The sequence below is a fragment of the Asparagus officinalis genome, chromosome 7, assembly GCF_001876935.1.
Source record: "Asparagus officinalis chromosome 7, Aspof.V1, whole genome shotgun sequence".
Classification (NCBI taxonomy): Eukaryota; Viridiplantae; Streptophyta; class Magnoliopsida; order Asparagales; family Asparagaceae; genus Asparagus; species Asparagus officinalis.
In genome coordinates this window covers 138,710,567-138,727,007 of record NC_033800.1, presented here as the reverse complement: position 1 = coordinate 138,727,007, position 16,441 = coordinate 138,710,567, and the positions used below count along the sequence as shown (strand labels likewise).

The 16,441-nt window shown below is 39.8% G+C and overlaps 1 protein-coding gene across 1 annotated transcript; it reads right to left on the bottom strand.

The window, feature by feature from the left end:
* Positions 3,154-4,550, bottom strand: LOC109850194 (probable receptor-like protein kinase At1g49730). Its single transcript, XM_020420146.1, has 6 exons — positions 4,422-4,550; positions 4,229-4,281; positions 4,082-4,149; positions 3,846-3,935; positions 3,668-3,737; positions 3,154-3,591 (listed from the first exon to the last, which is right to left on the bottom strand). The coding sequence occupies exons 2-6, from the start codon at positions 4,260-4,262 to the stop codon at positions 3,284-3,286; spliced, it is 570 nt and encodes a 189-aa protein (XP_020275735.1). The 5' UTR covers positions 4,263-4,281; positions 4,422-4,550; the 3' UTR covers positions 3,154-3,283.

The following is a 16,441-nucleotide window of genomic DNA, read 5'->3' as shown; positions in this document are numbered from 1 at the left end:
CTGACGATGGACTAGCATCAACCGACATCGAGTCAGGGATCGATGAGGCGACGTTGACAAGCTATCCGAAGCTGCTGTACTCAGAGGCGCAGAAGGGGAAGTCGGCAGTCGCTGGCTCTGTGGCCGGTGGATGTTCGATATGTCTTGCAGATTATAAGGGCAGCGATGAGCTCCGGCAGCTGCCAGATTGTGGGCATGTTTTTCATGTCAAGTGCGTTGACCCGTGGCTGCGGATGCACCCGACATGCCCGTTGTGCCGGACGTCACCACTGCCATCGCCGCTTCCGACACCACTCGCCGAGGTGGTGCCGTTGGCCGGAACAAGACAGTCATAGTTGGTTTAGAGAGGATAGGTATAGATAAAGAGTTTAAAAGGTTTGAAGTTTTCTGTTGGTTTTGGTTTATGATTCAGGTAAGGCTCCTTTTACTGTAATATCAGAAGACTTGGTCATTTGTTTTAAATTGTGATAATTGAAGATATTACCAAAAGAAAGGGGTGAAATTCAAAGTATTGAAAATACTAGGGAAATCTCTTGAAATTTTCCCATGATACATAAAATTTAAGTTTCAAGAGATGGTCTAGCTTTAAGGAATCCAAGGAAATCTGGCAACTTCTCTTCTTATTTGTTCCAGGATATCCAGATTTCTTTAAGCAAATCTGTGTTTTTTATTTAATTTTGGAAATCATGATATGTCAGCATGTTCATTAGCAATTGCTAGGGATAAAGTATGAAAGCAAACTAGCATGTATACCGTCTATATTTGCAACATGAAGATAAGCACATTAATGGTGGTTGTACCAAGTATACCAACGAAACAGAGAGCAAGTCTTTGAATATGATACCCTACAGTCTGAGGATATGTACCTCAATTGTGTTTACATGCATCTACTCATATCTGCTATACATTAAATATATCATACCCTACAATCTAATGACATGTACCTTAAATTGTGCTTATATGGATCTACTGATGTCTGCTACACATCAATATAGCCATCAACTGGGATATGAATCTTGTTCCCTTCCCTCTTGAATAAACTTTCCATTCAAGTTTTGCATGACTATGTCCTTTTTTTCAATCATTTCCTTTATTTCTTCTGTTACCAAATAGGTTCATGGTTATACAAATTCAAAAAAAAAAAAAAAAGGGAATCAGGAAGGAAAACCCTGAAGTCTCTGAGAAAGTAAGCTACAACAAGCTATGTCAGAAGAAAAATACTATACAGTCTCTACCTCAAGATCTTGAAAATTTTGACTCATTTAATCAAATCATGCCCATGACCATTTGTATTTTCTGTGACCGTCTATATTTAGACCTATTCAACCAACAAATTATGACTATATACTTAATTGTAAAATACACAACCAGGATGTCTGCATACTACTTAGCAAATGAGATTGCTCTTTGCGGTGGATGACTAACAAGGAGAAGAAGAATACAACATATCAAACAAGAAAAGATAAGGTATCAGTATCAAGAAACTACTTCAGGTGACACATCAACAACACAACCTAGTGATAACTGATGTATCGTTTCACCAAACTGAAGTCTGTCCCTTTAACTTGTCAATTTGAGCATCAAAATATCATAACCTCTTTTTTTGCACCTGCACAGTCACTCATCAGCATCACAATCCAAGCATTTTATGTCAAATACTACAATAGGAATCGGTAGGTTTGAAAAAGCTCATCTTAGCAATGATGGACCTCTACCCTAATTGTCACTCCAACATCAACCCCTAATGTAGTCCCAAGTAAGTAGGCAATGCAAGTGTGGGATAGAAAATCATAGGATGACACTAAGCTTAGAAACTTGGAGGCCAGTTTGTAAGCAGCTTAAATCATTGGGATTATGATTCAATCAGAGAAACCCTTCAAATTTTCCTCAAATTAATTTTGAGGGCAGATGGTTAAAGGAGATAAGGTTTGCAGAGATGGCTTTTTGCAGCTTTTCGCAGTTTTTTGCATTTTGTACATAACACATGAATTCTGTTAAGCACCCTATTAATGAAACGGAAGAGCAGCATAAAGTTAGAAGATCCTAAGATGATGATAAGATAAGGGGGTGGCGAAAGAAATAGAGAGAAGTACAGAAAGACACCCTACCACTGGACAGGGTAAACTCTTAATCATGGATGTACGTAAGATAATGGTATCCTATGATGCACGGATACGGATACGGGACACGGATACGACACGGACACGGATACGGCAAAATCCAAAAAATAGGATATGGGGATACGGCAAGGAATTTTTTTTAAAAAAATATTATTATATATAAAAAGTTTTATAAAATTCAACTAACAATTTAAAATATGAATCTATCACAAAATAACAAGTTCGTAAACAAAAAGTACCTCAAGGTGAATTGGAAGCTAGTCCGATGACTTCTTCATTGCCTTCTTCATAGGGTTTTTTCTTTTTTCTTTCGTTTGAGTCAGTTGAGGATCGAATCGAACGGGAGATTTGAGAAATAGTTATGGGTTTTTTAATCGAACAGTTCGGGTTGGATTTTAACAACCAAACCCGCAACCTGCAATCCAAATGAATCGGCCTTCGGCGAATCCGAGCCGTGTCCGAGCTCCTTTGACTGTGTCCGAGCCTAATTTGACCGTTGACCGGTGTCGGACACGGATTGACCGTGTCCGACACATGTCGTGCACATGTCGTGACGAATCCGTGTCCGGTTCGAGTCGGACACGGATTCGTGGCCACCGGGGGCGAATCTGTGCTTCAGATTGGTATCCAATAGATTGTCTAGAGCGGGGGGAAACTGCCATTAACAACAACATTAATTCTACAATGTTATGTACTGTATTTGATATTCCCAATTTAAAATTTCTTCATTCTATAATATGACATACTGTATTATCATTTTAAAATTTTCTTAGCTTCTGTGGAATATGAGGTACTATTTTCATTCAGTAACATTATAGAAGTTGGGTGATAAAGGTTTTTGCAATTATGTGAGAGGTATTGGTCTCGATACTGCTCATGTTAGCTTTGGGTTGTCCGTGATGTGTAAGAGGGAAGCAACGACTCTATCTTCTATATTTTCCATTTTTCCTGATTAGGAAAATATCGTCAAAGTTGTAACTGAAAAATAATTTTATTACATTGTTTTTTATACACATGATAAAGTTACAAATAATGAAAAGAGAAGCTATACTAATCAAAATTAAATTTAACATAAGTTCCCAGAGACTTCTCAAACTTCAACTAGATCATTTTATTTCACATCCTTTAATGAATCTTACAAGTATTCTTCCTATTTAAGAAAACTAGATTGGAGAAACATGGGATTCTACCTTTCCTTGTAGATAGCGTAGTATCTGTGGAATAGAAATAGCTGCTTCATCTCCTGTTCTTGTACACAATCTAGCTATCAGAAGAAGACTTTTAAGCTCCTTTGAATCATAGTTGTCTCCAAGATCAGCATCAACCATTTTGTGCATTGAATATGCAAATTCCGACTCTTGAACCCAGTGGACAAGCTCATCTTCATCACCCAGTGATTGACCAGTAACAAGCTCGAGAATCAGCATACCAAACTGAAACACTGCATTCCTCCTCTTCTGATTGATGTAATCTGTATGTGAAATAAGGAATTATAAAACTTTCAAGAAACAAACATGAAAACTTGTAAATGTTGTAACAAAACAAACCTTGAGATAATGAAGCATTTGATTCTTTTGTATCATCGTGACCAGGGTCTCTAAAGTCCACATCAGAGAGCTGAACATCAAGAAACAGTTACCAGAAATACTTTGAAGGTATGATTTTCACAATACGTGCAATAGAATGCAAAGCAATTATGGCTTCTTAGAAGCATCTAAAAGCCACCTTAGCAACAAAATCTTCATCCAACAGTACATTGCTCGAGTTGATAGATACATCATATACAGGGGGATCACAGAAGTAGTAGAGGTATTCCTGGAGCATTTGACATGATCAGACTCACAAAAGAAACATAGGAATGAATTCAACTTATTACTAAAGAACTTCAAATACATTCATCATAAGGTAAATTTTAGCAGTCATGAAAGTTATGATTTTACTTTTGATACAAAATGACGTACCAAAGCAGCTGCTATATCAATAGCAATCTTTAATCTGATCCTCCAAGTCAACGGTGTTCTAAGCGGGTCTGCAAAACTAAGAATTTCTTTTAATATGATTTTGTTTTGAGTATAAACTTCTGAATTGATCATATGATAGAATTTTACCGTGGAGACACTCTTTGAGGTTTCCAGTTTCCATGTGGTCAAATACAAGAAACCTGAAAGTACAAAGGAAACCATGTTCTTCAGAGAAAATATATTACAGATGTTAAAATATTTTTCTAGCATACTTTCACAGGTCTACATAAAAGAATAGCTTCAATCTCAAAAAAATTTACTCCAAGAAGCAACGTAGTACCTGTTATGGCCTTCAGAAAACCCTTGAAGTCCAATAAGATGACGATGGTGCAAACAGCCTAAGAGTTGTAATTCTCTGTAGAATTCATCTTTTCCTTGTTGCAAATGATTTCTCCTTTTAACAGCAGCAATGACTCCATCTGGAAATCGAGCTTTATATATAGTTCCATGAGAATCACTCCCTAAAATCAGCCTGAAACCATTTGTTGCTCTTTCAATTTCCTTGTATGTGAACTTCTTCAAATAAGGTAATGAACCTAAACGAGCAAATATACAGAGAAGTTTAGAAACCAATTTATGCCTGAAATTTCTTCTGCAAGTCAGAAAGCTAAATTAAGAATATTTGTACAGAAGCTTTCCATTGCTTACAGGGATTCTGAACATATTTGTTTTGACAGTATATAAGCACTATGACAGGGTATCAAACTAAGGCCCTGATCATTGTCATTGTCATAATTAACAGATGCACACACAAACACCCACCCACATACCATCCACACCTACACCATACATAGATAAACACAAGCATAAACACACATCCAAGTAATATCCATGCGTACACAAACAGAAACATAAATAGACACATGCGCACAGACACACACTCATCAACGGCGGATCCTAAGAACTTTCCTGGGGGGCAGACGACAAATGCCTATTCGCTCAAAACTTTAGATATGATTATATAAAACAAAACTCTTGACAAATTGGTTAAACTCCCAACCTAGATGTGCTAAAGATCAAATGGGCTGCAAATATCTTTAAATGATGGGGAACAAATTGTGTGTTTGAAAGTGTTTAGGATGTAAATTTCATAAACACAGGGGTGCAACGCCGCCCCCACCTTCCTCCTCCGACACCCCCTGCCCCCCAAACAAGGTACCATGTCATCCACCACAGCATTCAATCACACTAACACAACATATATCCGTATGTAACATATAGACAGGCACACGCACATGCATAACCACATACGTACACAAATGTACGTTTTCATACAAATACACATAAATACATATGTACACACGTCACGTATGCCTAAATATATAATGCATGCACATATATATACATGTATACAAACATTCGTGCACATATATCTTTTAAACTTGGTTGTATTTGGAATTTCACGGGATAGGGCCCTAGTCTTCATTATCATGGTGGGGTTGACCAAACCAGATCATAAGTTAGAAATCAAGATCAGGTCAACCAGGTCAGGCTCAATCATAACTGAACAGAAAATCGAAAACCTTTCTGTGAAAAGACTGGATATTGGCATTTTTAACTAAAAACACTACAGGTTTCATTTCCCTAGGACAGTTGAGCTAAACATTTTTCAGGCTTTCACTAGATCTATAGACTGAACCTGACAGATGAACGAAGAAATCCCTCTGTGGTTTAAAGCTTTCTTCCCTCATTAAATTGTAACAAACAACATATCGAACACATGCGCATTTGGATCATAAAAAAAAAAACAGCCAAAGATGTAAAATTTTACTGAAAAATGTTATACAGAGCACAGCCACTTGTGCAATTATCCGCCATTTTTCAAAAAATAAACATGTCAATCTACAGTTCTCTCGAACTAAAATAGTACATATAGTGATATAGAACAAACTAGAAAATGAAGCGTGAGTTCCAAATTTGGGGACAGCAACTACTATCTTGATCTTAGCATCTTATTAACCCCCCCACAAATCAATCAATTTAATTTTGGTAACATTTCATCATTTCTAACCATAATCAAAACCTCACCTTTACTCAATTATGCTTTTCCTACAATTAAACCCTAAAGTTAAACCATGAAAGATTTTATCAAACCGAACAAGAACAGGTACAGTTTTTCGAGAAAAGTGAGTAAATTACCGGATCGAGGAGCCCCATGACGGCGGCCAAAACAGCGGACAGAGCATTTTTCTTCTCTCTACTGAGAAATTAGGGAAGAGAAAGCGGAGCTTAAAACTCTAATAATGATGATTATAATGGAGGTCGTTGCCATGGTCCCTGATCCCAAATTCTCTCTTTCACCTCCCTCCCTTCTTTTACCTCTGATTCTTTCCTTTTAACTACCGCTTAAGGGTAAATTTAGAACATTGAAAAGGTAATTGGGGGGGAAAAAAGGTTATTTTCATATATACCCCCCTTACATTGTAGGTATTTGTGAAAATATCATCCGAATCTCTGTTTTTGCAAAGCTACCCTTCATAATCAGTTTCCCTAAAATTGATGATTTGAGGGGTAGTTTTGCAAATACTCATGATACAAGGGTATACATGCAAATAAACCAAAAAGAAATGGTTTCTATATATCTTATAAATATTGATATTTGCTAATTTGCCCTCCAACGCAACAATATTAAGCTAAAATGCTTCCAAAATGAAATTCCCGCTAAGCAGGTAATAGAAAAAATAATGAATATCTTTGGAGATATCCTTAACTAAAGCTTAATGTGGTAGAATTTGAGGGTAAATAGGCAAATATTTAGATGTAGATGATAATTTTCAAAATACAGATTAGGTGGATATAAATGCAAGAAGCCCGAAGAAAAAGTTAAAAGTTACGACTCTCTTCCTGTTCTCTTTCTTTTGCTATTCCTTGTCCATGGTAGATTCCCGTTTAAGGCTGGTGGTTGTGGGCCCGTTCGTTAGCTGGCAAGACCCTCAACAAATGATTAATAGTTACTAGGCCCAAATTAATCACCCGGCCCAGTTTACAGATAGCTTTCAGCGGGCCAGGCAAATATAAAGAAAACAGTACAGAACGGACTAAATAAATACATAAATAAATGTCACAGGATAAGAGTAATGATGGTGATTTGTGCTTGTTTAGAGACAGAGGTTGCCGCTTAGCTTAATGGTAAAGACTTAGAAAGTAATGTTTACAACATAATTGTGAAGGTATAGCTTGTTGTGAAGAAGAACGGACCTGATGAGTCGGAGCTCGCCTGAGGCGAGGAGCTCAGGCGAGGGGGTCGCCTGTGTGGAGCTCGCCAAAGGAGATCGCGCTCGCTTGTTGATGAACCCGCTAGAGCTCGCCTAGAGATCGATGGGGCGTGGGAGCTCGCGTGTAGGGCGAGGAGGCTCGCCTGCGTCGGGCGAGGTGCGGAGCTTGCTTGATTTGTCGCCTTTGGTGGAGACCAGTTGGCTCCAGCTCGAGTTTGCCCTAGGGTTTCCCTTTAAAAGGGAAACCTTATTCACGAGTTCCCTTTTGAGCGGAACAGATAGAGAAGAGCAACGTTCTAGCGGGGTGGGATTTTATTTTTCCTCTGCGATTTTGAGCTCCCATTTGTCCCAGCTCTGAGGAATTAAAGAGGGGGAGTTAAGGAATTAAAGAGGGGGAGTTGAGGAATTAAAGAGGGGAGTTAAGAGAGATCTACACTGTAGCTACAGTGTAGATTAGCATTCATTTCAGAGGTCTCGAGTTTAAGATCTTCTCATTGAAAGTTTGTAATTTCTTGTGGTTAAATAGAAAATTATTTGTGTCGCTCCCCTGGACGTAAGAAAATTGCCGAACCACCTAAATATTTGTGTTTGTGATTGACTTGTCATATTTAATTGGATTATGACCGTGTTAGGTTTATTTCTCTTCTCTCGTGCCTCACAGATTTGGTTGGTGTGCGAGCACACTTCCGTAAAAGCTCTCAACCATTGGTATCAAAGATCCAGATTTAAGATCTAGGGTTTTGGCATTAGGTGGAGGAATATTCAATTTGGAAACTTGGTTCTTGGGGTTCTAGGCTTCGGTGGAGATAGCGTTGAGGAGTGTCGTGGTGATCTTGCTTTCCTTGTGTGGTTAGGAGATCAATTTGAAAGCCGGTTTAGTGTTTAGTTGGGTATATTCTTAATTCTATCAAAGTTTGGATATTTCTTTACAATTCGGAGGTTGTGAGTATGGGAGAAGTAATTGGAGAAAGCAACAAGACTATGTCGGGTACAGTTCAAGTTGGTTTTCAGAACACTAAGATTAGTGTGGTGAAATATGACGGTAAAATCAACTTTGGATTGTGGATGAGCGACGTACAGGATGCGCTCAATGCTCAGAATTTGGAGGAGACCATCATGGTCCATGAGAGGCCACCAAAATATGAAGAGGTGGTACGAAAAAAGATAAATAGGAACGCTTGTGGGGTGATCAGGTCTTGTTTGAAATAAAAACTGAAGTATGATGTGATTGGGGTAACATCTACAATGAAGATGTGGAAAATTCTCAACAATAAGTACCTTACGAAGAGTGTTGAGAACCGTTTACATTTGCTATGAAGATTGTTTAGATTTCAAATGTCCAGTGGCACCTCACTAGCAGTTCATGTGAACAACTATACGAAGTTATTGTTGGACTTGGCGAACGTGGATGAGAAAATCACAGATGAGTATAAGGTTATTATTCTTTTGGGCTCCTTACCGGATGAGGAGTATGATACCTTCGTGTTTACTTAGTTGAACGGGTGATATTCCATCACGTATATTGAAGTTACTAATACTTTGACTAACTATGATTTGAGGGAGAAAGACAAAGAAACTTTCGTTCTAGTACTTCAGGAGAGACCTTGGCGACAAGAGGTAGAAGCCCATATCCGAGAGGTGACAATAGAGGTGGGTCAAAGTCTAGAGGCTATCACCAGTTAGCTAAGAACCAGTGTGCATTCTGTAAGGAACATGGATATTAGAAGAGAGACTGCTCGAAGCTCAAGGAGAAGGGGAATGGCAAAATGAAGGAACAGAAGGCCAATGAGGTGAACGTTGAGAGAGGCGATGATTCAGATGATTCGAGCTTTTCTCTTTTGATTACTCCAGAGGTGAATCATTTGGATGCATCAAATTGGATGTTAGATTCTGACGCTATCTATCATGTGACCTCTAGGCGAGATTGGTTTGTATCATTTGAGAGAGTCGATAGGGGTGTTGTAGCCATGAGAAATAATCAGTCCTGTGGTATTTGTGGGATAGATACCATCGGAATTCAAATGCATGATGGAGTAGTTCGTGAGTTGAATGATGTAAGATTCGTCCCTCAGCTGAAGAAGAATCTTATTTGTGTTAGGGCTATGGAAACGAAGGGATTCAATGTGACCTTTAAGGATGTTGTAGCAAAGGTTACTAAGAGATCTTTGGTGGTGATAAAGAAAGTCTGCAGTTGGAACTTATATTATCTGAAGGGGAGCACCGAGATTGGCCAGGTAGCTTCAGTTATTTCAGAGGTAGACATGAGCAGACTTTGACACTACAGGCTAGGGTATACATAAGAGAAGTCACTGCAGACGCTGTGCAAGCAAGGGCTATTGAAGAGAGTCAAGAGTGGAAAGATAGAGTTCTGTGAGCATTGTGTACTTGGCAAGAAGAGTAAGGTAAAGTTTGGGACAGTCATCCATAGGACGAGGGGCATCCTGGACTACATGCACACAGATATTTGGGGTTCTACCAAGACTGCATCACTTGGTAGTCGATGTTGGTTCGTCACGTTTGTAAATGACATTCTAGGCATTGTTGGGTGTACACTATGATAAAGAATAGCAAAGTCCTAGATATATTTATGGAGTGGAGCAAGAGATTGGAACTACAAACTGAAAGAAAGATCAAGACGTTACGATCCGACAACGATGATGAGTATAATTCTAACCCCTTTCAGCAGCTATGTCGACACGAGGGCATAGGGAGATACTTCACAGTGAGTCATACATTACAACAGAATGGGGTGACAGAGAGGCTGAATTGGTCTTTATTGGAGAATGTCCGATGCTTATTGTCACAGAGTGTTTTGGAGAAGATCTTTGGGCTGAGACACTATCATATGCGAGCCACCTCATTAATAGGCTACATTCATCTGCGATTAAGGAGAAGACCCCTATAGAGATGTGGTCGGGAGAGCCAGCACACGACTATGACCAGCTCAAGGTATTTGGGTGCCCTACATTTTATCATGTTAGAATATATAAATTAGAACCTCGAGCTAGGAAAACTATATTTATAGGATTCAAGCGTGGTGTTAAGGGATACAAGCTATGGGATCTATTTGATAGGAAGATTGTGATGAGTAGGAACGTCATATTCGATGGGGCTTCTATCTTAAAGCTTCTCAGCTCTCATCAGATAGAGAGAGACCCGACAGAGGAGATATCGCAGATAGTAAAGATCGATACAGGTTCACATAGTCCAGATGGTACAGTATCCATTAGAGTGCCGACTGAGGTGAAGTTAGGCGAGCACGGTGACGACGTGGAGGATACAAGTATAGATGAGAAGGACTAGGGACCGACAACTCAGGTTTAGGATTCGATTGTGGTTCATAGACAGAGGAGAGACATACGGACGCCAGCACGGTATACAGATACAGTAGCTGCGTATGCACTTCTAGTGGAGAGTATCGATGAGATGGTGCCTACTACATTCAGAGAGGCCGAGCAAAGTTCGGAGGTTGAATCATGGTAGGTGACTATGCAGGAGGAGATGGAGTTTCTTCACAAAAACGATATATGAGAGCTTGTTGAGCTTCCAAAGGGACGGGATGTGATTGGTTGCAAGTGAGTATACACAAAGAAGGAGGGCATTGAAGGTACTCCAATGAGGTTCAAAGCTAGGTTGGTTACGAAAGGCTATGTACAGAAGGAAGATATTGACTACAATGAAGTTTTCTCTCCGGTGGTGAAGCACACTTCGATTCAGATTTTTCTAGCTTTGATGGCACAATATGGTTTAGAGTTAGATCAGTTGGACATGAAGACGACATTTCTTCATGACGATCTTGATAAAGAAATTTATATGACTCGGCCATTAGGATTCTGAGCTGCATGGAAGGATAAATTTGTTTCTAGGTTGAAAAAATTAATATACGGTTTGAAGCAGTCTCCTCGACAGTGATATAGGCAATTCGATGGATTTATGATTGGTCATTCATATACTCGGAGTCAGTTTGATCATTGTGTGTATTATCACAAGTTAAAAGGAGGTGCATATATTTATTTATTAATTTATATCGATGATATGTTGGTTGCTTCTATTTCCAGACCCGCTATAGATGAGTTGAAGACACAGCTTTCAAATGAATTCGAGATGAAGGATTTAGGTGAGGCTAAGCACATTTTAGGGATAGAGATCAGTAGAGATAAAGAGAATGGTAGAATTTGTTTGACATATGTGGCTTATCTGAAAAAGATTCTACATCGATTTAATGTTAGCATGGAAATAAAGCCAGTTAGTGTACCTTTGGGAGCCTATTTGAAGATTTCAGCTGACATTTCTCTGAAGACAGTTGAAGATAGAGAGTTGATGTTGAAGACTTCATATGTGAGCGTAGTTGAAAGCTTGATGTATGCGATGGTATGTATGAGATCGGATTTGTCACAGGCGATGAGCATGGTCTCGAGATATATGCACGATCCAGGAGTGGATCATTGGGATGTCGTGAGATGGATTTTGAGGTACATTCGAGATACGCTCAATGTTAGTTTGGTTTATGAGCGGGACACTAGAGATTGGTAGTTGTGCATTAGCTATGTTGATTCAGATTATGCTGCAAATTTGGATAAGCGTCGATCTACTACGGGATATGTGTTCACTTTGACCCATGCGCCGGTATGGTGGAGATGCACCTTACAGTCTACGGTGGTTTTATCTACAACACATGCAAAGTATATGGTAATTACGGAGGCTGTTAAGGAGGCGATTTGGCTTCAAAGACTTTTGGAGGAACTTGATATATCACGGCGGTCCATCACTATTCATTATGATAGCACGAGTGCTATCTATTTAGTGAAGAATCAGGTTTTTCATACGAGGATGAAGCACATTAACGTTCGTTATCACTTCATTCGGGATATTCTTGAAGATGAAGATGTGGAGATAGTGAAGGTCCATACGAAGGATAATCCGACAGATATGCTCATAAAGATGGTTCCGAGCAACAAGTTTGATCATTATCGAAAATTATTATACATTCATGAATGTTGAGGTCGTTGGCAGCCATTTGGCAGAACTATAATTATCTTGATCCCGGTCAGAGGGTACGTAGGCAACTATGGTATAATGGTGTAGCTGGTTTGGCCTGGTTTTAGCCTAGTTAGCATTCACGGTGTTCTTCTGGTGTTCGTCCAAATTTGAGGTTTATCAAATGATGGAAGATGTGGAGAATTGAAGAAGAACGTACCTGATGAGTCAGAGCTCGCCTGAGGCGAGGAGCTTAAGCGAGGGGGTCGCCTGTGTGGAGCTCACCTACGGGCGGGGTAGTTTGAGCTCGCCAAAGGAGATCGAGCTTGCCTATTGATGAACCCCCTGGAGCTCGCCTAAAGATCAATGGGGCGTGGGAGCTCACGTGTAGGGCGAGGAGGCTCGCCTGCATCGGGCGAGGTGCGGAGCTTGCCTGATTCGTCGCCTTTGGTGGAGACCAGTTGGCTCTAACTGGAGCTTGCCCTAGGGTTTCCCTATAAAAGAGAAACCATGTTCACGAGTTCCCTTTTGAGTGGAGCAGATAGAGAAGAGCAGCGTTCTAGCGGCGGCGGGATTTTTTTTCCCTCTATGATTTTGAGCTCCTATTTGTCCCAGCTCTCAAGAATTAAAGAGGGGGGAGTTGAGGAATTAAAGAGGGAAGTTAAGAGAGATCTACACTGTAGCTACAGTGTAGATTAGCATTCATTTGAGAGATCTGGAGTTTGAGATCTTCTCCTTAAAAGTTTATAATTTCTTATGGTTAAATAAGAAATTATTTGTGTCGCTCCCGTGAACGTAGGCAAATTGCCGAACCATGTAAATATTTGTGTTTGTGATGTTGTGCGCGGAGGAAGCCAAAACAAAACCGATGTGCTTCGAGAGACCAAATCAAACAAATACCGAGAGAAGGCCAAACAATGCAAAATAAAGGCACAAACACAAACAACCAATTTTAATATGGTTCAGCAAGTTTTCTACGTCCACGGGGCAAGAAGATGATGAGGTATTTACTAATAGAGAAGAATAGTACAAACTGAGATTACAAATCACTCAAACTCACTAATTAATCTCACCAACAAATCTCTAATTCTCTCACAAACTGAGATTACAAATCACTCAAACTCACTAATTAATCTCACCAACAAATCTCTAATTCTCTCCAAATAAAACCCTAACCAATAGCTCAGACTCTAATTCTCTCCAAATAAAACCCTAACCAATAGCTCAGAAAATACCTCTTTTCTGTGCTCCAAATATCACCTTCGCTGCTCAATTCTCTCTTATAATCGTTCTATATATATAAAAATTCTAAAATCAAAACATACTAGGAATTCTAAAATAAAAAACAAAACAGATTAGAAATCCTAATAACCTGTTACCAAAACAGATTTGGAATCCTGTTACCAAAATAGATTAGGAATCCCAATAACCTGTTATCAAAACAAATTAGGAAACATATTAAAAACTTGCTATCCAACAATTCTCCATCTCGGTAAAGTTTTTTCAAAACTGATCTGATATTAATACCAACAAAACGTCTCACTTGTTATGTCCAGTACGAAGTGGAACAAATCCATGACAACGGACTCAATCCACAACAAGTCGAGAACCCAAATGAGAATCCGAACAAACTCCAAATGTCGGTATTAACTCACCAAACCAGCTGCATCATAAATGACTGCCTACGTATCCTCTTGCCCAAGGAATCAAGCCTTCACGCAGTTCACCAAATGACCTCTAAAGACCCCCAATCCAATAGAAGAGTTCTCAAATCTTCACCAACAAATATGTGGCTGATAGCTCTCTCAATGGTCCCAAAGTAAAACAAACCAAACACTTCCACCTGAGGTGAATCAATGGCCATATCCAAATCCAAACTATATCCACCAGCTGCACTTGAATCAACCAACTCATCATCTGCATCCAAATCCAAATGATCCCCAAACTGTGTCACCTCAGCTGGAATCTCAAACGATACAGTATGATCTGGAGTATGTGGAGTAATCTCCACTCAATGTGGAGTAGCATCATCCTCCACCAGCTACAATATCCTAATGATTTGACCAACACTTGTTTGCGTCAAAAGTTGGTTTTGCTGTGGAATTCATTATATCTTCGGTCGATTACAATAAATTCAAAAAAAAGATAGCCTTTTTATAAGACTCCTTTTACACAACAAAAGGAAAAATTACAACTCTCGAGAAACAAACGCAGGATCGTTGTTTGGATCGCTACTTGCGTGGGATCTTTGCCTGTGCCGGGAGCGCTTTGACTCGTGGACCACCAAATCACAGATTCTGATCGAATCGTGAGGGGTTTATGATTCTGACTTTGTTTATCGAAGTGAGAACTTGAAACGATATCTTATCGAAGTAAGATAGTCGTTCTTCTTGAAATCAAGTCAAAGCCTGAATATCAAGGAGTTGCCGGAGGCTCAAGAACTATGCTCTCTCTCTCTGCTCTGGATTACTCTGAAGTGCTCAAAATGATCAGCCCCCTTCAAAAAATAGCCTTCGGGGGGTATTTATAGCCCCTAGGAACAGTTGGCAGAAAACAAAATCGCGAGACAGCATTTGCTGTCTCGGTAGCACGGCGAGACAGTGTTTACTGTCTCGCTGGGCGAGACAGTGTTTGCTGTCTCAGCCCGCGAGACAGTAAATACTGTCTCGGAAACAGTAACCGCAGACAGTTTTTCGTTTTAACTACCTTTCCACGTTTCCAACTCTGTTATTTTGGCAGCTATCAACGTGATTCTCGCCCACGACGTTTCTCACGTTCTTGAACAGTTGGTGGCCACGTGTGGGGCAGTTACAAAACCAATTTCTGATCTTTTGAAAGTTGTCTCCTGTGCGAGACAGAAAAGTCTGTCTCGCGTGCGAGACAGTAAAGTCTGTCTCGCACGGCGAGACAGCAAAGTCTTTCTCGCACGGCGAGACAGAAAAGTCTGTCTCGCGTGTGAGACAGTAAAGTCTGTCTCGCACGGCGAGACAGCAAAGGCTGTCTCGCACGGCGAGACATTCTATACTTGTGTTCTTTTGACTTTTTTGGATGACTTCCTTTTGAGCTGTGTTTGGATATTTTTCAGCATTTTTTGACGCCTACAGATACCCCCTCCAAAGTGTTCCAGACGTATTCTTTTGTAGAGGAGTCTGGGGCACTTTGGATAAGACATGCCTTATTTGTGATCCCTTCAATACTTGATTGAGTAGATCGTGTGGAAGGACTTATGAATGGCTTCAAATCTTGACCTCTTCATCTTTTGGTCTATTCAGTGCTTTGTAGAATAGACAAAACTTTTCCGGCGTTACGTTTATCGCTTGACCGTTGTCGAAGTCTTGACTTAAAGCTGGTGGATGAATAGTTTATACTCATATACTTTATTGGAGTGTTCAGGAAATAGTTTAACCTCATATACCTGTTGGGAGGTAGCCAGGTTATTCTTCAGAATATCATGAGTGATATTCTCCAGAAACTTCCTGTTGATGGTAGGGAAACAGTTTAGACTCGTGTACCTATTGGAGTAATATGGTCTCTTTTTTGTTGGTAGAGATGAACCCGATGATGAAGAGGAAGAATTTTATATTCTATCTCTTGGTCTCTTTTTTGTTGGTAGAGATGAACCCAGAATCGGAGAGGAAGAATTTTATATTCTATCTCCTGGTCTCTTGTTTGTTGGTAGAGATGAACCCAGAATCGGAGAGGAAGAATTTTATATTCTATCTCCTGGTCTCTTGTTTGTTGGTAGAGATGAACCCAATGATGGAGAGGAAGAATTTTATATTCTATCTCCTGGTGCAAAGGAAACTCGAAGTGGAATCTCCACTTAGAGAATCTGGATTGGTTTGAATAATCCTAACTGTCATAAGGTTTGATTATCCAATTCAAAGTGGACCTCTCGTTCATGGAATGAATCGAGAGGGGATTTTAGTTTTGGTCCTAACTGGAGTAAGGTTTGACCAAATGGGAGTTTTGAGACGATCCTAACTGTTTAAAGGTTTGACCGTTCAATTTGAGTGGACCTCTCGTTCATGGAAGGAATCGAGAGGAGATTTTGGCTTTGGTCCTAACTGTTTAAAGGTTTGACCAAGATGGGAATTTGAGACGATCC

What these genes read in the sequence shown, in the direction of transcription:
- LOC109850194 (XM_020420146.1), bottom strand. Translation starts at nt 4,262, where the DNA reads ATGGAAACTGGAAACCTCAAAGAGTGTCTCCACG. An exon ending in TTGATATAGCAGCTGCTTTG is followed by an intron (nt 3,936 to 4,081) that starts GTACGTCATTTT and finishes CAAATGCTCCAG; the next exon opens with GAATACCTCTACTACTTCTG. An exon ending in ATGAAGATTTTGTTGCTAAG is followed by an intron (nt 3,738 to 3,845) that starts GTGGCTTTTAGA and finishes CTTGATGTTCAG; the next exon opens with CTCTCTGATGTGGACTTTAG.